This window comes from Zootermopsis nevadensis, unplaced genomic scaffold, assembly GCF_977971745.1.
Source record: "Zootermopsis nevadensis isolate Lab colony 2312 unplaced genomic scaffold, Znev_1.0 Znev_ptg000028l, whole genome shotgun sequence".
Taxonomy (NCBI): Eukaryota; Metazoa; Arthropoda; class Insecta; order Blattodea; family Termopsidae; genus Zootermopsis; species Zootermopsis nevadensis.
Genome location: NW_028259160.1, coordinates 24,754,264 through 24,780,346, shown reverse-complemented (window position 1 = coordinate 24,780,346; position 26,083 = coordinate 24,754,264). Strand labels below are relative to the sequence as shown.

Genomic DNA, 26,083 nt, shown 5'->3' with positions numbered 1-26,083 from the left:
CAGCTCCAAGTTCATAAAGTGTGGCTTTTAAAACAGAAGACATGGGTTAAATTAGTAATAACTTCTACTAATTCAAATAATAATAAAATGTATTCAATACAAGATGTTACTGTTATCATCTGAATTGTGCCTGAACATTTTAAATGTATCCTCATGCAAAAATGTAAGTTGCTCACTCCTTATTTAGAGTTAAGTAAGAAAGTGGATTGTTATCTTGGGTGGAATGAACAAGTGTAATTTCTGCCAGGAATCTTCCTTCGTCTCATACGTTGCTTCCTACGATAACTGCACTCTCTTACTGTCAAGGAATTCCACAGATGTTACGTGAATTACTGCTTACTCACGCCAAATGCAGTGCTACTCGAAGCAACATGAAACAGGTTTTACTCAAATACAGAAAGACGAATCACTCTGTGACATTAGAGTATATTTCAAATTGTCTTATAAATATTGAGGGCAGTATCCACTTCATCTATAAGAGAGCTTCCTAATATACAGCATGCTAACCAGTATGAGTGCGACAAGTCTAGACGTGGTTCTTATTTGAGATCATTCTGAAAATGATATAAATCACAAAAATGTAATTATTCACCCATACAAAACTGCCATAGGTTTGATACAAACACATTTTTGTTAGCCTAACCAGTTTCATGGGTATACAAAATTAAACTAGAATGTGTACAGTACTTCTTTCTTGAATTAAATGCTTTCCTGAACATCTTATTTATTATGCCATCACATTCCAATCTTCACTCCAATTTCTATGAATACAGAACATCTAACAAGAACCTAAATATATTACATCAAAATTTACAATGATGGTCCAAAATAATTTTGAAGATTCTGTCTTCTGGGTTGTTGTGTCATGTAGTCTGGTACATGTCCAACGTTTCAGAGGTCCATACTGCCTACAAGGCACAACAACCCAGAAGACAGCAATCTTCAGACTCATCACCATGAAAACCTCAAATCCTACCCAAATAATTTTGTCTGTGCATGGAGAAGAATGTTGGCCAAAATTTGGTATAAGTTCATAAGTATGAAATCACTCAGTAATTACTACATTCAGAGGTCCTTTCTTCCTCCATCATCATGGCAACGAGACAGCAAGGGCCTCTGAAAGATCGGTAAATGTCTACCAGACTATGTGGCGCAACAACCCAGAAGACAGCCATCTCCGGACTTACCGCCATGAAAAGCTCAAAACATACTTTTTTCAGTATAAATTTAAATCTCAAAGAAACCAGGCTCTGGCACCAGTTGCTCAGAAGAATGCATTTCTGTCTGTATAAGATTGTTAACCCGTGCAAATTTCATAGTTGACAGAAGCAGTTTTTCCACCTATTCAAAATATTATGGGAATCTGCAAGGAAATTACCATTCACAGTCAGCTACAAGCTGGTAATCCTTCTTAAAGACCTACATCTGCAAATAAGAACGTAGGATTTATGTTTTCCTTGTTTATTTCAACGTTTGAGCTTACTGATTTCATCTTACCCAATTTCCTTCTCCCCCAAGCTCTACCAGTCTCACATCTTCGTACATTGTTCGGATCGTGTCCATTCACATGGTTTTGATTCTGCAACCACTGCAATTTAGCCAGCTTCTTTTTACATGATATGAGCACTCTTCATCGGCCATTGTTTAAGCTGAATTTTATCGGTACAGATGTTATCATCCATGTTTTCCAGGAGCAGTATCAGACTTCAGATTTTAACGTGATACGAAACTTGAAACTTTCATGCTGTGGCTTCTTGAAATTAGATATTTCCATATTAAACTTTTGTGTTGCACATTTGCTTGTTCACTGTCTCCATAACTTTTATATCCAGCACACAGCGGAAAGTAAGACACGATCTGACAACAATTATGTGTCTTTCATCTATCAGACACAATCAGTCTGACCGTGTTCCTCCCTATCAGGATTAGTTCAAGTACATTTATAAACTTTGCAATGTGAGAATGTTACATTTTCTGGTGTGGTGAAGTTTATTACTTTAATCCCACTATTCTCAGTAATTTAATGTAAATTCTCACTCCCAATTGTCGGCAAATATCTTGCCTTCGTACTTCTGCACCGAAATCTCCGAGCAACATTTTCAGACGTACTCTGGAAGTTCGTCACGCTCTAGGTCCTTATAAAATGTATCCTTTGCATCATCACTCTTATCCTCAACTGAAGTATGAACATTCAGATACAAATATCACATGAAAGAAATTATAACATTAAAAATAAAATTCTATCCCTAAAATACTTTACCGTCTTCACCAGTAATCTCCAAGAATGCAAAAGCCTTCCCCTATGTGATGAAAAGCATTCCCTTTTCCATAAAAAATGTATAATTATCTTCTGGTTCACTGATCTCCTGCACTCCTGCTACATGTAAGTTACACACCCTAATTCCTTCCTATTATTTGTAATGAGCCTGACCTATACACACTCATATATGCTACAAGAACAAAATAGTGCAAGTATGTATTATTGTTACGTCTGACAGTCTACTTTCATAGAAATCAAACTGAACAAAGTTAGCATATAATGAATGGCAAATGAATTCAATATTGATTTTCAGCAGTTGTTGTTTCATGTATATGGGGCATGGAGCACACTTCATTCCACTATTCTTTAAAAGCTCCAATGAAATTTCTGGTATTTTCTGTGAGAAATGCACAATGACACAAACCTCTCCATCATCTCGCCGGGTCCCTGATCCATACCGACCATATCTCGCTCCTGCGATACCGCGTCCAAGAATGCGTCTTCCCAAAACTGCATCTGGTCCCACACGGTTGAACGGTCCTTCCCTATCAGACCTGTCACAACAGTTTGAAATTTAAACCTTCTGGTCTTAAACTTACGCACAATAACTTCCTCTGAGAACAAACTCTCTTTTCACGCATTTCACATACATACGGTATCAACACCAATTAACGTTCACCCTCTATATTTAGGTTGTAAGTATTATACAGCGTTTCGAAGTCATGGCTGAGGAAATTGGTTAGCTTTTCTAATTTATCCTCTAGTTCACACTATTTTCTTACGGGTCATACACAAATTAAATATAAGTGTCTGACCCTAAACAATACGAATGCTGTCCTAACACAGGCTCTAGGGCTTCCATGCAGCACTTAAAAGTACACACTACAACTCTCAGAGCAAATACAAATCACCAGAGCAAAGACGTTTTTGGTGATGCCATGAAAGAATGTCTCCTATACACACCACAAATTGCTGACAGCCAATCAGAATGCTGTTACTGAATGAACAGTTGTTATGTATACTTAAATACTTTGTCACACAATTCTGTCAATAACAGTTCTGGAGCATTACACTACAGATACAGGGCACATTACACAGTTCTAATACACCTTATTCTCATTTCAAAGGAACCTGATTCAAATTCTGATTGAAAACTGGCTACTGGGAGGTGCCTTATTCAAAACCTCATTTCAGCCTGGCTAATAGGAAGTTTCCAATTAAAATACTGGTTGGAAGCTGGTTATATCGACTGACGCTTTCAAAGTTTTCCTCAGGGACAGCTCCGTAACACAGACCATGACCAATTCAACCGTCTTTTTTATCATATTTCATTTAATATAACATAACCTCTGTAAATGACAAATTGTCATAACATAACTGGACAATCAAAAAACAAAATATTATATTTTAATGTTCCTTACCATCCAGGTCCATACATTTTAATAACTGAGGAAAATAAAACTGAGTGTTAATGAAACAAACACACCTTCAAACAGATAAGTCCGGCCAGTGTCAGGACTTGGTGTGGTGGCCGTGTTGATCATGCTGCCACCATGGTAACGGAAGCCAGTGCTGAGAGATGATTTGCTGGACCACACACTAGGTGTCTGCTGCTTTGACTGGCGGGGGAACTGAACAAAACAAAGCATAAACGATCTGCAAATGTGAACAGAGAGCAACGACACACCATCCGGCTTACAGCATGACAAAACCACACAAATACTTGAAACGAGCACTCGATGTCTCACCCATTATTTGACAATAAATTGATTGTGTTTAACATGAGTAGCATTTCACCTTTTCAACGTCAACTCATTGCCCACATGTATAATCTGCTGTAGCGCATATGTGTTTTCAGCTTGTTCGCTTCTGTTCAACACGTTAACCTAAGTTACACTCATGTTAGGCACATCTGACTTTCACTCCAGATTAGTGAACGTCGTGGTCGAGTGATTAGCACTCCTGCTTTGTATTCGGGAGGTCCCAGGTTCAAATCTCAGCCTGGAAACCAGCTTTCCTGACTTAGGTTTTTCATGGTTTTCCTCAGTCCCTCCAGGCAAATGCCAGGATATTATCTTAAATTAGGCCTTCCACATCCTTTCTAATTCATTACTCTCATTAAACACTGCATAGTCTGAACTAGTGAAGAAGCGTCGTTAAATAAACTAATAATAAATAATTTATTCCAGATTCAGAAAACAATTTTTTTTCCCAAAATAGAACTGAGAAATTCCTCCACAGTTATTCATGTAAGACTTCATTTGCCAGGACTTCCGAGTTCTTGACTGTGGAGGAGAAAGGGTCATAACATGCTCACCATCCTCTTATTCATTCTGTCTCAACAAAAGTTAACACCAAGTCATGGCAGTACAGTCACGGAAACCCAGAGTCCAAACCCCTTCCATGCTTTTAGTAGCCCATATGTAAATCATGACAAATTAACTAAATAAGTCCATACAGCAAGACCCTTCTCAAGAAGCTAACAGCCACCGAGACAGACAAAACATTCTGCAACATTTATGCAACCCAAAGGTTCACATGACTTGACAGCTTGACAAAAATCAAAACAAACATAACCTATAAATATCAGGAATATAAAAGGACAAAGGCAAATATTTGTTAGCCCTGTGAGGAGTGACATTTAAAGGGCCTAAACACAATTTTTGGTAATTTCACAAAGAGAGAAAGATATAAACAGAGAAAAACACTAAGAACTTGGCGTAATCAGTCCCAAATAGATGTATGAAGCTTGCAGTCATCAGCAAAGCATAGATTAGCCGAACATGTGCACTCTACAGTGCAAACAGATTAGAAAATGTACAGGTACATTCATACTCCAAGCACTAACCTGATGTTTAAATACTGGTATTATAAGTAATTAAGAAAAAATGGTTACTATGACAGAATGATAGGATAAGGAGGTTCAATTCAATGCCTGATAAGCAACGTGACACATCCTTTGTGTTGGGATAATCGATCAAGTTGCTACAACGTAACTGTGCGTAAAGCAGCTCAATGACTGTCAGGCAGCCACACCCACCAACCAAAACGCAAGATTTTTCCACTACACGATGGTCTGGTCCACCACAGCCTCTGAAAACCATGCAAGGTGCCATGACCCCAGTGCCCAAGTCTTCACCTTGCTGGTCTCTGTACGCGCTTCAACATCTGAGGTAACTGTGCCCTTTGGGAAGAATTCAGACACAGCCAGGAGACGAAACTTGTTACTAACCTAAAATTTTGATTGGCTATCAGTCTGGTTATAAATTCCTTTTGATGAATACAACACAATGGACCTGTACCCAGTTCAAGCACTTACATTGCTGGGCCCATAATGTTATGGACCCCTAAAAGAGGATGTTCTGGTTATGCCACAAATCACCATGGGTGCAAACTTCAGAACATGTATCTCCAGAAATACCTTTTTAAACAAATTCGACCTTGCTGGATATATACATCTCCCATGATGAATTTCAAATCAGTCTCTGCCACCTGCAGAAGAATTTAAAAACTGCTGTACTAGTGACAGAACACCCTATACCGTACACTGACTGACCTCATGGTCATAACTGGGACAGTAAAAGTGTTATCCATAAGCAGATCTCGTACATGTAAGATTCAATGTTTTCACAGCGGTGAGTCTGAAGATTGCCGTCTTCTGGGACGTTGTGTGGTGTAGTCTGATAGATATCCACATGTGGACATCTACCAGACTACATGGCACAGCAATCTTCAGATCTCACACAGTTACAGATCACCAAATTTTGAACTTACTGCCAACTGCAGAATCAACAAATTTCATGGTTAAGAAAGATGCGGACATTATTCCTACAGAGAGTAATAGTTGAAATGCAAGTAGTGATGCACAAATAACACAACAAAGTACACATAAAACTATATAAAACAATGGTACTTTGCACAAATGGAGTAATAGCACATTCCTTCCCGCTGTACACAAATTCTGTGACAAAATTTTATGCAGACATATTAGCAGGTGATATGACCCATAAACCCATAACATTAGATTATTTCCAGTTGTTTATACCACCTGATAACATATATAAAATCATGCATACAAACAAAATTGTTTACGCTGGAAAAGACCCTTAGTGCCAGACATGTTTCGACCTCAAGAAGTCATCATCAGTGGCAAACAAATTAATTCATATTAAATCATACAATTCATAAAACGACGGTTTGTTATAAAGCATAAAAGGTCATACTTTAAGTAACACCGCACGGACGTTGATTGCACAAGAGTATTATCTAAATTGAGTACTTAGCTTTATGTCCGTGGTTGCATCGTCGACAATGCAACCACGGCTCACCGTAGACTAACAGTGGAAATCAGGCCAGTGAACATAAATGGTTTGACTGCAATGAGGGACTAGAATCGAGGTAATACGTAATTCATGTCATTATTAATTATTACAGTGAAAAGCATGGATGGCCACAGGCACCCACATAAATTACTACCCTCTGTGGCGCTTCATGTACTCATAACAGATGACAACACTCACCCTCCACCTCAACACAATAAAATGCGAGCTCTGGTACATGCCTGAACTTACAAATCATCTGCAAATATTCCATCCCAAATTATTCTAATACAAATATGAACTAGACTGAAGCTGTGCTCAATAGGATCCTGTAATGGGCTTTTGTGATCATAGTTGGGCTCGCAGCAAAGAGCTTGTGGACTAGACAAATAAGTACTAACTGCTCAAGGAAAATATTGTACCATGGAATTAGCACACAGTTGGATTACTGATGATTTGAGTCATCTTGTACATTTCCAATGACAGCAGCAGGAGTTTTAATTGTCACTTAACAGAAGCATACTTATGCTGATATTAATGCTCTTGTGCTACACTTTGACATGTATATCGTAAGACTGATATTTGTTCAGAATACTGGATGTATGGGGCACGACTGTAAATCAGTAACTGGATTAATTTCACGTGACTATAGCAAGCATCTCCAAGTTCGTTACTCAGGTGAGTCACTTACGTTGCCTTGTTCTATCTCGCTATCAGACACAGTACTGCGGAATGAGGCCTGGTGCCCGGCCACTCTTTGCCTCGCAAATACAGGATTGGTTATGATGCTGCCTGCATCTGAAGCATTGCAAGATGCGACGCCCTCAGCCGAGCCGTGCAAAGTGCTCTCTGTCCCACCCTATAAGAAACAAAATAAAAAACAGTGGAGGATGCAGCACAACCAAATGTTCCTCTCCGAATCTGGGGCAAATAAGAAGACACTGAGACGTCAGCCTTCAACATGGAAATGTGGCATAAGGGAAGTCACTAGGAGATATCTGGGCCTGGTTTACATTTAAGTAGTGTTATGGGATATCCAAACTTTAAAACTTATATTTTGCCTCAAATGTGATTTGAACTGCAAAACCTACTTTCACATGCTACCCCAAGGACACATAATCTTTCAGCGAGACACAAATTGTTATTATTGACCAAAGAGGACTCCAAGATGTTTCAGCAGTAAGCCTATTTTATAACAACCAAGTAATTGGAAAAAGTACAGCATAAAACATTTGATCATTCAGTCTTGCAAAGTTGGTCTAAAATATATTCCATATACCTGAATATGTAATCAAATATTTTTAAAAAAATAATTTTGGAGGTGGCTAAAATCTGGCTGGACTGAATCACGAAACATTAAAATATAAAAGCTTGCCTTAAAAATGTTTTGAGATCAAAGTTTTTGACTATTTCTCACGGTTCAAAACTAAACTGTAACCGGGACTGGCAATCACATCCAGTGGTTTTCTCACATCCTTCACTGTTGCCAAGATAACAGAAATTAACACAAAATGTTTCCCCATGATGTACAAACTTAATATAAATAAAAAAAAGAAAAAGAAAGAAAAGAATGTCAAGTTCTGTCCCAGCTGACATGGAGCCGATATCAATGCAGTCATCGCAGTAAACATCGTTTTGCTGTGATAGTGGTCATGATTTGTAACAGAACTGTCTGAATGTACACACATTAGGACAAAATTCTCAAATGGGATAACAGTTGCAACATCACCAGAATATTACTGCCTGCTGAAAGTCTGGAGAACTTCCTAGTATAAGAATAGCAAAAAAAATAATTAATTAATGCATGCACCACGATTCCTTAAACATAATGACAAACTTTAGTATTTATCTTATTTCTACATACGCTTGTATAGTGCCAAGTGCATTTTCTATTTCAATTAAGTATTCAAAATCCAATTTTGATTGCTGTCATACCGAAACACGATCACATCAGAGTGCTGATTAACTTTGCCAGTCTTCTTCACACAGTTAAACTCAAACACAGATTTCTCATATTTTTCATGTTCCATTTGTGAAGTATAAACAAAAATCCACAACATTTTACACTCAAATATTATTAATTCAAACAGTGATACCACACTTGCAACAACTTTTCACATACATCAGCTCACTATCATATTGATAAATCCCGAGAAATTTGAAACTGAACTGTAAAACCATATTAATGTCAGTACACTGCGTTCTCTGTGTCACAGTAGATGACAGGAAGATTTCTAAAGTCAAAGTCTGCACTATTTTTAAAAGATACAGACTGAATCATACCAACCTAAGCATCCACATTCACATAGCAGAAAGCTAATAGTACGGTTCCTTGCATCTAGTCATACATAAGCTAAAGGAATACATTGTCTTCAGTCTCGTATCTGATAATTTATTTATCTGTTGAAACCCAAATCTGAGTACTGATTTGTTATTTTACAGTGGCCCTTTGAATCAGATTGTGCTGTGAATTTGGGCGAGTTTAGTTGGATTGCAAATATTATGCCTTTTCACCATCGTACAGACATTTTCTTCAGTGTCAGCTAACATGTCATGAATCCACCTACCAATGATACTGTCCAAAAGAGGGATCTTTCTAACTTCATGTTCAGTTTCACTCCCAAATACTGCTTTTATCAGCTGGTAGGATCAGAACGTCAGACACTGTATGAGGTTTCACTGTTTCAGCTATCAATTTTCCCACTGCATAATTGACCTCTTGAGCTGTGTCTCAAATTGTTGCTATTCTCGTAAAGGCGAAGCGCTGTTTTCCCAGCATTTAAAAGTCTTTCAAAGTAGACCTGAGATTTGCAGGACTCGTCTACATTTTACGAGAAAATGCTGTGGGCCTATGTGATACCACTGCTTCATTTCGTAGTGCAACACCACAATGAAAATTATCTGGGCAAATTTCACATTAAAATGATTTCTAGTTCTTTCGGTCATCAGTGCCTTGCTTGTTGTGAATGAAATTTCTATTTTTCATGGATAAAGATAAATTTTATCTGACCAGTCCTGCTGTGTTGAGGTGTACGGATTACCACCAAACCATGACAGTTAAGACTTTTTTTTAGTTTTCAAAGCATTAGCCAGGCTAACATGGTTAACATAAACACTACGCCCCTGACTCTAACTGAACAAGCGCCACAAAGAATCACTGTGCACTCACAAACTAAATGGCATCTGGAAATAGCAGAACACTTACAAAATAACATATCATCATGAGAATGTATTTCCATTTCTAGCCTCACCCTCTTTGAATGAGCAGTAGCAAAGGTTCTGGATACATGAATTTACGGACGTACCTCAAAAGCAGAACCACAGCTCAAAACAGAGCTGGATATTTTGATATTAGAAATTCTCAGCATTTTATGGAACCAGAATGTTCATTACCATGTTCACAAGAGCCCACCACAAATCCATGTCCTTAACAAGAAGAAACCAATCTACACACTGCAATCCTAAGATCCGCCTTAATATTATCTTCTCATCTATGCTTAGTTCTTCCAAGTGATCTCTTCCCTTCAGGCTTCCCAACTAAAATTTTGTACAAATTTCTCTCGTCTCCCACATGTGCACCACATGTCATGCCATTCAAAAATTGGCTACTTTTTAAGTAATTAAAATAAAAAATAACAATCATAAACATAGCAGGAAATTATGGGCATAAAGAAAGCAATTTCATGAGATTATGCAATTAAATTATAAATAAAAAGCTAATGAAATACCTAGTAGCAAAATGAGAGGTATTACATTTATATAAGTTATGTAAGAACTATTACTAAACTTTTTAAAAATATTTAAGGCAGCGTTAAATGCAAACAACACAATTAAAAAGAATCTACAATCAACACCCCAAAGTATTAATCATGAAACAACAGGAATCAATAGACTCGCGTGTTTGGATTGACAAAACTCACACACAGGTTCAACTGCGCATTCTCTTAGCATATGACACAGAAAACAAAGAAAGAAATCAAAATAACAGAGATGATTCAAATTATGCTCTCATATATTAAATGATAAACATACTCATGGGATAACAGACCAGACAACGGGCAAATTTTACATTTACATAAACTCACAGAACAACAAAAGAACAAAACAGCAATGGAATACTTACAGAGTGGTCAGAATAAAAGGGAATGCACAGTTGCTGAAGTAAGGAGCAGACGGTAATGCAAGAAATCTCGAGTAGAATTACATGTCCTTCAATAACACACAAATCAGACACTACACACCACAGGAAAACAAGAATAACATAAATATGAAGGGCAAAGAGGCTAATCACAACAGACAACTAATGACAAGAGAAAAGGAACCAATTAACAGAAAACTTATAAAAATGCACTACGCTTGCAGACCAAAGGAGAATTGCGCATATATGGAGCGCAAAACTACACAGGAACACAAATCAGACATTAACATGTAAAGAACTCAATCAAACCATGTCAGTTAACCCTTTGAAGTGAAAGCTCATGTAAACAACATATAAATATCCAGTTCTTACCACAGAGAAAAAACAAAGCATCTTCATTGCTAACAATATTTAAGGTAACTATCACTGTTTATTTTTAGAATCATATGAATTCCATAAATAAACTGCATGTAGAATGCAGAGTTACTGAATTGTAAGTAGGTGGTATGTATAGTTACCACTAATTTTTAAAATGGTATAATTAATAGAAAGATTCTAATAATTATAATAGACGGCAATCTGTTAAAAATGTACATATAAATACATGTCACAATGTACCATACAAATGTAACACTGTATCCCATGTACAGAATTTAGTACCAGATTTAAAGAAGATACATGTGACTGAGACAAATCATGATATTCTAAATGTACTTTGTATTATAAACACAAATATGAAATTAATAAACGACATAATGAACCTGTTAAAAAATTGCATAGGGGGATGAATATGGAGTCTGGAGAAATTACATGTTTACAAATATATACATCTGAACGCATTAAACAAACAGAAAACAGATTTAAATACTTAGGATACTTAGGTGACCCATTTTAACAGTGCCTTGAGCATGTGTGGGTCCCAACTTTTTCGTTGGCTCGATCTATAGACATTTTGTAGGACTCCTTGGACGAGGGATCGGCCCGTCGCAAGGCCTCTACCTGTAGACAGGACAGCACAACACAGAAAAACGTCGACAAACATCCAAGGCTTGAGTGGGATTTGAACCCACAGTCCCGGTGACTAAGCGGCACAAGGCCCACAGATTTAAACACACTACTTAATCCAGCCACTAAAAAAGTTATCTAAAATTTCAACAGGAAGGCACAATACTAAAAAATACAGGAGCGAGAGGAAAGTGACATGATGGATAACAGCACAGTAAACTAACTGACAACCATTTTTAAGAATTACAATAAACATTTTATAGTTGTATGATATGGAGCTTTCACAGTGACTAAGTATAATGAATTCTTCTAAGGCCACCAGCCGTGACAGGTGATTGAATGGAGAAAACGACAATGTTTTGAAAACCATCTTTGTCCTCGTACTGAGTACCCTGAGGATGAGGGCAAAGACGGTTGTCGAAATGCTGGTGTTTTCTCCATTCAACCACCTGACATGGCTCGCAGCCCAAGAAGAATTCATTTAACATTTTATAGCATCAACATTCCTAAGGGTTTCAAACTGTTACAATATCTAAATAGGATTCATTTTAATTTGTAAGTACAATTATTTCAGATATACAGGGAGGTTCTTGAGGGAGGTAATGTTATTGTTTCATAACACACAAGATTATTTTGTACACATTAACCAAATGCGATGCACTGTAAGGTGACACTGACAGATACCAAAACAGATTTGTCATGGTGTATTTTGATATCCAATGCCAAGAATAATTTGTCGGTGTATCAAAAGAACATTTACACTAATGTAACATGTAACGTTTAATAGCTTCATCACCGCAATGGAAACCCTGAAGATGAAAAACAGAAATTTCCAAATCATGTAGGTGTGATTATTACAATTTAACTGTCTAAACTCTAACAACCACTGCTTCGGAAATATTCTCATATTGATAAAATACTCTGTCTATGTGACTTCTGACATACACCACAGTTTCCAGACGTCTATTTTCCAACAAGTCATTCAACTGCGTTTCCTTACCCAGCAACTCTGAAGTCTTTAATGAGAATAAAATTAACAAACCTCATCTTATAGTGTCATGCACACAAACACACAAAGCAACAACAAAAGCCAACACAAACTGGAACTACAGCCATTCCCAGACTCACACAACTTCTCTGTAACTGCAACACACAGTCAACCAAAACATTACGTCTCACCATTACACTCAAACTTAATTTAATCAGAACGCTTCACCTGTGACTGACATTCATGACTGCTCTGATAATGTTACCACCTTAAAGCCAGAACTTTGGCTATGCCAACAGAAATTACATCCGCTACGGAGCAATGCTCTGTCCTTGTGTAAATATCACGAATAACGCTACAGGGAGCGATCGGATAAAAGAAAATATTCTGCGAAGGGAGGAAAATAAAATGTTTCTGTGATAAATATATGCACAAAACATGTGACTCAAAGGACAGCAGCTGGAAGTGATGGACCAGAACATTTATAATGTGAAGGTACGAAGGAAAGAGAGGACTGGAACAACTGACATGTGTAGAGAACATAAACTGTGGCCAATCAAATGGAAAAATCGCACACGAAAGAAGCAGGGTCTGGCGAACATAATTTGAAACTACGCGATTCTTCTTCACTCCACCCAAACGCTGGCCACACATTCCTCTACTTCAGGAAAACATCATCTTATGAGGTAGACTTTTCACTTGCTCAAATTTGGTTTCACGCCTGTCTGCTGTGGTTTGGGAATGGCTGCTAAACGAAACAGAACAGACTTGACGTTACCTCAGACTCGACAGATGTGAGTTTTGAAAGCAGCATGTGCCTCTTCTGGTTGAGGAGGTCACGCAGCATATCAGCTGCAGACTGATTGTCTGGCCCTTCCTCTGCCCCAGGTCCTTGGAGTGGATCATGAACCAGCCTCACTGATGGGGGTGAATCTGCAAGGAGCATGAGAATGAATACATCTAATGATGCATGCGATGTACAGAAACCATAGAAAATAGGATAAAAATTGATTGGCTTGCTGTATGCAGTATGCCACAGGAAGTGGACTGGCTTTATATGGAATTCATGGGAAATGGATAAAAAATGGGACTAGGTTTACAGGGCACTGCAGAAAGTTGAACAAAGTCAGGTCAGAGCAAACACAAAACAAACTAAAAATGGAACTAGCTTTATAGGCTGGAGAATATTGACAGATACTGGAAGTGGCTTTCTAACCACATTATTCAATATATTCACAACTAATCTCCAGAAAACAGAATCAAAATTACTCTAATTTTATACAAGTCGCAGAAAGTGGTCAAACCAACCGCGCAAACTTTATAAGAAGCTCACATAAACTAAATTAAAAATGGAACTAGCTTCTTACAGAACCACAGAAAGTGGATGAATGTTGGTTCTGCTTTAAAAATAAGAATAAAAAAATACTAAAATGAAACCAAACTAGCTTATTAAAGGGTCATAGAAAGTAGATGATGGGAATGTTACAGAAAGAGGACAAACAATGAGGCCGGTCTTAAATGGAGCTAACTGAAAATGGTCAAACAGAGAGCAGCAGAATGTAGAAAACCAATGGGGGTGGCTTTATTGTGGCTACAGAGAAAGGACAAAATAATGAAAGCCCATTAGACAGATCACCCACCATAGATGCCGGCTTGAGAAGACTTCCGTGAGGCAGAATCCTGCTGATAGAAATCAAGGTGAGGGAGGGGCGAGCCATCATGTGGGCTGACAGGAGACTTCAGGTTCTCACGGCTCCCATACGGACTGGAAGCCTGAGACATCATGGCTGTGCCTCCTGTTCCAAGGTCCAGCCCATGAGTTTCTGAGAGGTCCTTCGTCCAGTAATGCGTGTGAGCGATCTCCAGCACCTGGAATGCCGATGCCATGCCGCCCAAGCCGAAGTTGGAGTACGTCTGCTCAAGCCCGTATATCACTGCCTGCAGCGTCTTTAGCATTCCCTTCCACACTGCTCGGCTAACACACTGGAAACACGGAGTCATAGGGAGGAGAAATGAGCCACTAATACCTTCCATCCCAAACAGTGATTTCAGGTAGTCACCATGATTCATTACAATGTACGAACTGCTTACTTCGTATTTTCAGTCCATACAGTGACAATCTTCTAACCTTTCTAGCACGCAGACAACTCATATGGGTAAAGGAATTTACTTACGAGATTCGAGTGTCCATAACATAGTATTCTACCTACTCAAACGGTGTTAACCAGGGCTGTACGCAACATAAAGTCTCATGAACTTCAAGTGGTGCACCCTGTTTTCACAGATGTGACTCTGACAAATCACAGCTGTGTAACCACTGTATCAGGTATAGAGCAAATTTCAATACCAATATTTAGATTAAGTTACTATAAATATAAATCTTAAACTCCAGCTTAATATATTCAGTATACTGACAATGCAGCGGAGTCAAATTTAAGCCCATTAACCAGACAATGCGCTGATGAAAGTGAGGGAAGGACTTCATGTTGGGGTCTGGTATTGCCTACGTTTGCAAGACGTGAGAGCCGGGGAATAATGGAAAAACTGCTACTGCATCCGGCAAGTCCTGAACTTGACATATTTAGATTCTTTGTTTCTGAATTCAGTTAAAAACTTTCTACCAAAAGCTTCACTTATAACAGAATGGATTAGAGTAATGAAGGATAATTAAATAAAGAATCATCATATTAATTTGCGATTCCAGCCACCATTTGGAGAAAGTAAAGAAAAATAGGAAAATCATTAATCAGAATGGCGAGTCTCCAAGCCAAAATTCAAATCTGAGACCCAAGCTATAGCCACTGTAAACTGACGTCCGGCCATGACCACGAGAGTCTCAACTAAGGCTCTAGAAGTACATGCACTGCTAGAAACCACCACAAATCTAGAACATCACCAGACGTACTCACCACATCATCAATGTGATCATCGGGGCTGATTTTTCGCTCCAGCGTGCGATTCAGCTTGCTCACTACGAAGTTTCGGTAACTTTCGTCCTCCATGAGCTTCTTGAGACGGCTGAGCTTCAGCCAACCGACGCCCTCTCCTTCAAGCACTTGATTTACAACCTGGCCACCATAACACCGGACTGATTAGTAAGAGAATTAGCTGTTTAATTTCTTCGTGTCTACATAGTTTATTATTCATTCATGTGCATAAATAATTTCAGACTCCAGACAGAAAACATGAATACCTCTGCCACAGTATGAGGTACATTTATGTTTGTAATGCAATGAAATTAATTACTTGAAATCATTTCTTATTCTTGTTTAAGAAAATACTTACATGTTTAATGCTGCTAACTGAAGCAAGACTTGTTTTTAACTGAAGAGAATTCACGTGATTCTAAAGATATATATGACATTCATTTACAAGTCAGTTACTTGCTTATTTAATGTTTCTACAGCTGCATTGGTGTAAAATACTAGGTTGACCATAAATAATGAACTGCAAAGGATGTGCAAGGAAGCATCACAACCTCCTTTAAGACACTAATCCCACTTTTCAGCGATAGTCCGAGGAAAACTATAAAAACTGTCAGGATAGATGATGTCATATTTAAACCTGAGACCTTCCAAAATACGAATCAGAATAGCTAACCACTCGACTACAGCATTCATTAAGAATTACATCATATGAATGCTGCTAAGATTGAGCACAAAGACGTTAAAGTATGGGAACTCAGCCTGTTTCAGACAGATATCCAATGCAAGATTTAAAACAATGAGATTACTTATCACGAAACAATTACTTCTAACTGTCACATTTCAAAATTTACATCACTTATAAATGAACATAAAGAATTTGATATGATATGGTGTGTACTTTGGAACCTTACGTACATGTGCTACGTGAAAGTGCTTACACATGGACATTCTGCATTTTTTCCACAGTTAGGTTTGACAAAAATATAACCGTCTTTAAACTTCAGATATTATTCATGTGACGTACATTACCCAGGCAAATTAATTTTAAATTATGCTTTATCTGGTCTTGAAATAAATTGCATAAAGTGGGCCATCATGAACTGATGGAAATGTGGGAAACTTATTAGAGACAAGACATCAGACAGACTGGCACTCACATCCTTCAGAAAGGCCTGGTTCTCTGAGTTGGTGGAGGATCGCTCAGCACTTTGCATGCGTTGCAGCTCCTCCTGCCTCGACTTGCTGGGGCTGTGACGGATCAGAGATGACTTCTCCACCAGACCTTTCCTGCCTTTGGGGAATGGTCCAAAGTGCTGTGCCTTCTCCTTCGCCTTGGCCGTGCCAGCAGCACTGGCGCTTACTACTGTGGCTGAACTACTGGGGTTTGGACTGACGCTGCGTGGCCTTACAGCGCTCTTGCTGCCTGCATAAGGCAATAGGACAAACATGAGTAGACAGTGCCTTCTCTTCTCACTTGCCAAGTGCATCAGGAATGTCGCAAAAGCAGACTGTAACCAACCAGTCATAAAAAGTGCAGTTACATTATTCCTGAATTACAACAAACTTTGTTAGCCAAGTTTTAACACATTTTCATTTCTCTGTTGTGTGTCTGTCTAAGTGGGCACTACAGACAACTTCTGCTACAAGGTCTAAAATGTCTATTCATTTCAAAGCGAAGGTAAAGAGGTAAGCTCTTCCTTCGGATTTTCCGCTACACCAGACAAAACATCCAGATATTCTCATAAGATTATGTTCTACATTTTTCATATGGAGATGCTCAAAATTATACAGGTTAAAGCCATGACATAAACAAGTTAGGAATTATGAGTTGAGGTTCTCATGGCAGTAAAGTTCTCAGTGCCGATCCTCTGGGAAGATATTCTACCACAGCATTTTTACTCAGGAGACAAACATCAACAACTTAGGGAACGCACACATAGCATTACAATTCTTTCGTATTTGTCAGCATTTTATCTTCGACCTTTGTGAACTGCACAGAAATTCTCTGTGTGGGAAAGGTGCATATTCGTTCTTCCTGGGTGAGAATTCACGCCCGCCTAAATCTGTGTCAAAAATGTATGTTTTCATGCAAAGTGCCCATTATAATTGTCACTGTGTTGACAAATCTTAGTAAAACTCTTAATTATAAAATTTCATGGAAATTCCTTCAGTCATTCTAGAGTCGTCGTGTTTCAACACTTCGGACAGGAAGATTATGGGACATGCCTTGAAAATTATTACAAAACGGTCTAATATCCTTGGTTCCATTTAAAATTAACTGTGTTCTTTATATGGATGGGACATTATCACCAACAGATTCCCATCTACCTTGGTCTCATCTTTACTCTCTTTGGTGTTACGTTTAGCTTCATTATATGATGCTACAGAAATTCATTTTTCAAACTATATTCCAAAACTTTGTATACAGTAGTGTCACACTGATTTTGTGTACACACGCTACATGAGGTGTCAAAAGCATCGTCTTGCTCTCAACACTGAACTACAGCTGGAAAGAAAGGGGCACTACGTCTAGGCTGACATAAGTGTACGAGAATGGTTGAAGGGTTGGATAATGTACCGTGTGCTAACTAACATAAAAAAGTACAAGAAACTTCATTCAAACTCAATTCCTGTGCACCTGCACTGTCCATCATGCCAGTGCAGGTGCGCGGTAAATGCCTTGTCAATACACCTCTTGACCCTCTCACTGTTTATTTGAAATCCACCACTGACGTAAGAATCATCGTTGTCAGGACAGTTACAATTCCATGAATCAGATAAATAATTGCAAATGCCAAAACTTGAGACTGACTGAGACATTTTACAAAGTGGCAGTCCCTCTTGTTGAGGCAGACTGCCTAAAGAGTTCACGTCCTCAGCTAAAATCCCAATTACAAAGATTAATCAGCATTTTCAAATAACCAAAAAAAAGACCCTATCAAGTCTGGGTTTCCATGCTGAGGTCAAGTATGACCTTGAATAATGAGTCCATCTGCAGAGAGATTTAATCAATGGTATGTTCGGCTACATCATTTAAATCTGGTCATTGCTTGTTTTGACATTCTGTCTGGCTTTAACAGATATAGCAGCCCACTGCTGAGAGCTATATACATTTATTTGTTTTTTTTTCTTTTCTTTTCTTTTCTTTTCTTTTATACTCCAGAGAAGTTTCTACATGTTTCTCATTTTATCCCTACACAAATCTTTCTGTTCATTGCTTCTATAAACTCACTGTTTTCACAGTAACAATCTGAAAAATGAAAGGGTGTGTACACAATTAAGGCCCATCATCTCACACTGCATGCAACTGTCATTGGTTACAACTGCTGCAAGAATGTCCGTGTATTATTACATAAAGTGGCAGTATTTATTCTAGTCACTGTAATTATGCCCTTCCCTTGTTACCAGTCACATATGACAAACACAGAGTGTGTGTGTGTGAACAGATAAGTTTGCTCAGATGTGTGGCACAGTAAACTTTAGACATGGTTGGTCAACAGAGCTTCACTGCAACACAACTCTTTATCGTCCACACATTAGACATGACGCAGGCCTCTGTATGAATCAAAATAGTTATAACTACAGCTATTAGAACATACCAAAGTCCCGCTTGCTGAAGATACCACTGAACATGCTCGACGTCTGAGCAGCAATGCCATTCAGCTCGGAGCTCATGTTGGAGAAGAAATCTCTTCCACCTGCCCCCAAGAGGTCGCGTCCTGCCGTTCTGCTAAGGTCTGACTGAACGAGTTCCCGGCTGGCGGCAGGCGTGACTGTCTGGTGGGGAGGATGCGCAGGTTGATGAGAGGGGTGCACCACGTGGTGCTGCTGGTAAGATGGTGACGTTGGTGGTGGGGCTAAACCTGGTGGAGACTCACCAGAATCCCCCACAGCCTGCAAAAATTCAACATTAAATTTGCTCCAAAATGATGTACACTTCTACCACTGCACCGTACAATGACTGACCTCAGTCCAGTTATTTCCTAAAAACCTATTTCTCTAAGATTCATTTCGGTATTTGAGATATGACGTTCCAACAGCAGCAGTAAGGATATTCTAACCTACGTTTTGGAGAAAACTACGGCCTCTATCTTCAGAGTTTAGGATTGAGTCAAAGTGGGGTTGTGAGTTGTTTATATGGAAGGAAGGTGGCTGATGGGAATGGGGCAAAAAGGAAACCATGTGAAGGAAAAGAGTAGGGTTACCACCTACAAGACTAAACAGTATCACAACTCAGATAATAAACAACATTCCAGTATTATCCATACATCAATATCTAGGTCTATCAAGTTTCCTATTTCATCCCATGAAGTATTCCAATCAAAACTGCATATGCATTTCCTACGTCTCCAAATATTTTAATGTTCCATTTGTCTTAATCTTCTTAATGTAATTACTGTAAAAATAATAGATGAGAAGTGTACGATGAGAACTTTTGCTAGCCACAAAATCCACCCTAGGATAATTCTGCCCGCCTGTCTACTGACGAGATGATACTGACATGTACTTACTTTTTTTCTGAATTTACTTCTAGGCCCACCTGTCTACTAGCCTCTAGTAAACCTTCTGCGTTCCTCTTTATTGTATTTATGTCGTCCCCCAATAAATTAACATCATCAGCAAATGCCAATAGCTGATGTGTCCCATTCAATTGCAAACCCTCCGCCTGTCCTGGACTTTCCTGATGGCATATTCTAGCGCAAAGTTAAAGAGAAAGGGAGACAAAGCATCTCCTTGTTTCAGACCGTTCTTGATGGAAAATTACTCAGATAAATATTTACCTAATCAAATTTTGCTACAGGTTTCATTTAAGCACATTTTTATTAGACTCACTAGCTTCTTTGATATACCAAATTCAATAAGAATATTATATAACACTTTTATATTCACAGAGTCATAGGCTTTTTTGAAATCTGTAAATAATTTATGTACGGTCCAACTGAACTCCCATTTTTTCTCTCGTATCCGACGAATGCAAAAGATCTGATCAATCGTTGATCTGTTTCGTCTGAACCCACACTGATGATCCCCAATAATTTCATTCAAATATGGAGTTAATCTTGCCAGAAGAATGTCTGACAGAATCTTGTACGAGGTTGATAGAAGAGAAATTCCTCGGTAATTACCACACTCAGTCTCATCCCCCTTCTTATTAATAGGAATAATTACAGAGTCCTTCCATTGTCGTGGAATCTCTTCCTTATCACAAATTAACTGTATAAGCTTATGAGTCTTCATATGCAAACAGTAATTCCAGGTGGCACTTAGGTAGTTCAGGTATTTAAATATTCCGTTCTTGTACAATAAAGGTTAAATGGAGGACATCAAGATGGCTGTTTAAAGGACACCACAATGTCTTAACATTATTCTACCTTGAGTAGCCCCTTCTTCGTGGCCACCTCCTTCGCACTCTTGGTGAAGTCCCCGAAAGTAGTTTTGCTGACGTACGTCAGGTCCTCAAACGTGTTCTTGCTAACGCCAGCTGCCGTCTTGCTGGCTTCTATGGCTGTCTTGCTGGCTTCATGCATAGACTTGGATGCCTCTTCTGCAGCCTTCTTCGCTTGTATTGTGAGCTGAGAACAAGAGAGAAATATTGGCACCATTTAAACAGACTGCGTTGCAGAACTAAGACAGCAAAGGTGATACGGTCCCAACAAGACAGTATGCAGTTTGAATCATCACAGCAGAAATGCGACTATACACAATAAAGAGAACATATTGTCTTACACTTGTTTAGTTCTCTGACTCTGAGAACTTTCACACCAGTTTCCTGCAAGACTCATGCCTTAAATAGTTATTATGCACTATCTGCACGAGGTACGTAAATGAACGCATAAAGGAGAGATTGTGTCAATCCACTTGCATGCTTCATCTCCAACTACGTAATGGATTTGCATATTATATGGTGATCGGGGTGCATAGAGGAAGTTTCAGATGTGTTTAATAGTAGCATATATGGTAAATTCTGACCTACAACACATAAAGCCCAAATTTAATTTTATTAAATTCATCAGAAACAATTCATCCAACAAATAACTAGTGTGTAACATAAAACAAAAAGCTGATTACAATTTAAAACCATTAAGTAAATATTTTATAATGTGGTTAACATTTACTGAAACAAGGAAAAATAATTTATAACACCATGCAATTTTATGTCTGCAGATTTGTTTCCGTAATAAATGAAGAACAAAGGCCAATCAAACACAAAGATTGCAAGTAACGCACTTGAAAATACATGCATTGCACTACAGTATAGCTTCCCATTCCTGTTAATCACAAGAAAAAGGTTTTACCCTACTTCGTGGCAAACTAAAGTCATGCAACTACTATGCTTCAGCAAGGACATTTCTAACACGTGTAAAGGTTCAACAACAAAAGCAAAATAATTGAGATTTGAAACTGTGTAGGAAGACAGTGGTCTTGAGTGCTAAGCAATGTAGTTCAGTTTCTCAAGTCAAGAGTTGGCGAGCTGGAGCAGAAGTAGCAGAAATATAATCTTTTCCTTGTTTAGGTTCACCTCGTGAGACGTACGTCTCATAAAGAAGCTGTAACAGGCTTTTGGCTAGACGTGTGAAGAAAGGGGAAACGGAGACTGGAGAAATCACGTTACAATCACATATGAATTTGTTAACTGCCACAGAACTGAATTTGTGAGGTATGCAGTCATGCAAAACACTGCTGCTAACATGTCAGCAGCCTTCAATTTGTCACTGAAGAGCTCATTCCACGGGGACAACAGCACACAGGTTTACCATGCAGACAATCTGATCGGAACGGTTGTTAACTGACAGCTAACATACGCTAACATACATGGTACCTTCTGTAGTTTATATCCATGTTCCTAGAAAAATAACGCACACGTGGATTACGAAAGATAATACTATATTTGCTGCCGTTCTTATCGCGGTGTGGAGTTCATAAATCTAATGCATCACAAAAGGACAAGCACTTGAAAGCATGCCACAAGATTATCTACCTGTTCCAAGGGCGCAAAGAGGCGTGCCTCTTCTGTCGTAGCTTCTGTGATTTTCTCCTTTGCCTGGAGTTTCAACTTTGTACAGCAGGAACAGAAGAGAAACATTCAGAACAGTGGAAGAAAGAAGAAACAAGGAGTGGAAGACAGACAAGACAAAACAAAAACATACTCTGAGGGTAGGGCCGGCATTCCAGACACAGACACCTAACAGCATCAGCTATGTTTAACAATTAAAACCTGTTACCATTAACGCATTCATTGCCAGTCACATTGCAGGATGAATGTACAGTCAAGCTTAAAAAATCAGCACATTAAAATATTTTACAGTAAAATTTGTCTCTTAAAATGACAGAGTTTGGTAACTGAGTGAATGGATCTTCATTCTTTAAACATAACAAAAGAAAGGGTACAACTCATGACCTGAATTTATACCATGACTACTACAATATATAATGGTAGCGTTCTGCTGCAATATACAGAATATAAGCCTGATTATGAAGAGATGGTACATTCTAGTGGCTACGGTATATTGACCAAGCTATAAATTGGATGACCAGAAACCAATTTCTGGCAGGGCAGGATTTCTTTCTTCACTGTATCCATGCCAGATCTGGGGCCCACACTACCGCCTATCCACTGGGTACCACGCTCTTTACTCAGCTAGGATGTGAAGCTGAACACTTACATCCATTAGTGCCACGATAATCATGTCTGCATGGTATGATGCTTCCTTAAGCAACAAGGACAAATTATCTTTAACTTTGCCCTCATTAGATTTAATGAGACAATTTCAAAACCATCGTACACACTACGAAACGTAGCCTGGAGAACAGAGAAGAGATTCCCAGTAGTAAATACAGCGTCTAACTTGAATAACCAGTAACACTAAAAATAAGATTTGAGGTTTTCACGACGGTGAGTCTGGAGATGGTCATCTTCTGGGTTGTAGCACAGTGCAGTCTGGTAGAAGTTTACAAACATTTCAAACGAAGTCTGAAATGTTGGTAAACTTTAACCCAGAAGATACCCATCTCCAGTAACACTCTAATTTTCATTCTTCAAACAAACCCATTTAGCAGAATGGCATTTCTTAACCATTGTGGACATATCATATCGGCCACCTTCCTTGAAGGCCTTTTATATTTGTCTCATCAAAATATAACTAAAAATATTTTAGCTAAAGGCATAGAATTTAATAAAATAAACATTTGGTTTCATACTTCATGTGATCCAGTGACCAATTTCTGAGCGATTTATGGTGCACCTTACTATATATCACTTTACATGGTTTGGCGTATGAACGTAAGCCAACAAAAGAGAATAAAAATACTGCAATCCTATACAGTTGGACACTAAAACAAAGTTTACTAAACAGACTAGAAGTCCAGATATGGTAGGACTCACCTTGTCCATCTGAGCTAGTATTCCATCCTGACTGCTCTGCCTTGTCGTCTCCCTCACCAGTTCTTTGGCCGTGCACGCAAACTGCTCAAACAGTGAAGTCTGACTGCCCTGTCGTGTCATGCTCATAACAGAACCACCAGGGCCACCCGCAGTTGACCCACAGCTTGATGTACGGGCCAACACATTGCCCAAACTGGGCTGACGCTGCATCAGACCTGGACTCAGAGGAGGCACCTGTCAGGTCACAGAATTAGGAACTTTCACAAATGTTGAACTACTTGTTACCACAATTTCATGAAATTCTAAGAAGTAGCTAGCCAGCTGCATTTCATACACTCATTAATAGTATAAGACATCTTTGACGAGCTTCTACTTGAGCAGATGGTAATTACTCAGGTGGTAAAAAATTCACTGCCTTTCAAGTGGACTATATTTTGGGCAAATAATTTCCCTACAGTTTATTTTTGTATGTTACTAGCATCTATTCTTAGGTACCTCTGAAGATTTTAAAATCAAAACCTAATTTTCCTTGTCATGCTATACATTTCCAACTCATTTCGTCCTTCTTAATTCAGTGACAAGAATAAGAGCAGGTGAAGCGTAATAACACTGAAGATCTTTAGCGTGTAGGTTTTATTATTGCCACTCCTGGCACCACCCATTCTGCAGATGGGGGCAACGGCAGTCACGCTTGGACCTCAACGTGGTAGCATACCTGGATGAGCTCACAGCCATCCCAGGCTAGACATACCAGCCATTACAGAGCTCTTGAACTGCTGCGGAATAACAGTAAACACGGACGAGTCAGACCTAATTCCAAAATACCAGCTCCAGTATGTGGACCTCCACATCAACACACAAGAAGGAACAATGACTCCCACACCACAAGCCTTGGAGTAACTCTGCACCATTCTGAAGGCTACACCCCCCAAGGGCTCCAATTGGCAATGGCTCAGGCACGATACATGGCCGTAGGCATCTGCTCAGCACAGACGCACCAGTTCCAATAACCTCTTGATCATGGCTAGGCTGGCCATCAGCATATGTAAAGTTATACTGCTCTTGACACCACAATCAAATGCTCCATGCACTGAGCAACACAGCCCTACCCCACATCCAGTGATGCTAGCACGGGGTTTGTAGACTAACTTCCATCACTGCTGCAGTTTACTAATTTCTTTATTTCCTTGTAAGGGAATGCAGTGCGGGAAAGGAGAAAAGCAAAATATTATACTGCACGGGTAACACCACTGGACATCATGGCGAGTGCTTAATGCTGAATGCATCACAATAAAATAACGATTACAGATCTTAAATTGCCCTGAAGGCAGTGACATTACAGTGCAAAGTGCAGCCAACTTACTGGGGTGACTGATCTTGCAAGCCGCGGAGTGGGTTTTGGCGTGGTAGGTCTGTCACGGTCAGATCCTCCTAGCGACGTCTCACTTCCTAAGCTAGGGGTCGGACTGTGGTGAGGGAGGGACGACTGGTTGCTGATCACAGTCTTAGGGGTGGTCGTAGTCGAGTTTGAGTCCGATTCGCCGCCAGGGCTCGTTGCCTCCTCCTTGTCCTTGACAGGAAACGCAACAACAAAGAGCTCAGGGGTGCAAGGCATATTGTAGGTGCGAAGGTATGAAGTAAACCATAATATACCATATGGGACAGCATTATCAAACTATCAGAAGCCATAAAGCTTTCCATTATTTTAACATATTCAAGAAAATTACAGCATTCTGTCTCAATGTCAGTTACAGCTTTCATTGTCTTAGTCAATGAAGTATATTTTCTCCAATTACCACAGAACCTTCACAGGTCAGATTATATGTTATGAGAAATTAAACTGCGTACTTATATTATACTGCGTGCTTTATGACCTCTCGTCAGTCCTTCAAGAGCTTACACCAGAGGCCATTTTCACATTAAAGGTTTGTATGAACATGCGTTAAATTCTGTATACTCACAGAGCTATAGCTATTCAAAGTTGAAGAATGTTTTACACATAATTAAAAGGTGGTTATCAACATTTTGAGAAACATATTTCCTCCATCTCTGGGATGAAGAGT

General features: G+C 39.0%; 1 protein-coding gene across 17 annotated transcripts in view; it reads right to left on the bottom strand.

Annotated features, from left to right (window-relative positions):
• Window positions 1–26,083, bottom strand: part of Rab3-GEF (Rab3 GDP-GTP exchange factor) — a 92,338-nt gene that overhangs the window by 24,988 nt on the left and 41,267 nt on the right. For 13 of the 17 annotated variants that reach the window (XM_087357615.1, XM_087357606.1, XM_087357614.1 and 10 more), the window contains 12 exons: window positions 25,384–25,590; window positions 24,021–24,254; window positions 22,617–22,691; window positions 21,010–21,210; window positions 19,237–19,531; window positions 16,795–17,060; window positions 15,620–15,778; window positions 14,351–14,693; window positions 13,489–13,643; window positions 7,271–7,438; window positions 3,747–3,891; window positions 2,685–2,814 (listed from right to left, as the gene is read on the bottom strand). In XM_087357615.1, the coding sequence (XP_087213741.1) occupies window positions 2,685–2,814; window positions 3,747–3,891; window positions 7,271–7,438; window positions 13,489–13,643; window positions 14,351–14,693; window positions 15,620–15,778; window positions 16,795–17,060; window positions 19,237–19,531; window positions 21,010–21,210; window positions 22,617–22,691; window positions 24,021–24,254; window positions 25,384–25,590 (2,378 nt within the window). The remainder of the gene's footprint in view (window positions 1–2,684; window positions 2,815–3,746; window positions 3,892–7,270; window positions 7,439–13,488; window positions 13,644–14,350; window positions 14,694–15,619; window positions 15,779–16,794; window positions 17,061–19,236; window positions 19,532–21,009; window positions 21,211–22,616; window positions 22,692–24,020; window positions 24,255–25,383; window positions 25,591–26,083) is intronic. The other 4 variants (XM_087357620.1, XM_087357623.1, XM_087357624.1 and 1 more) reach the window with 2 other exon arrangements.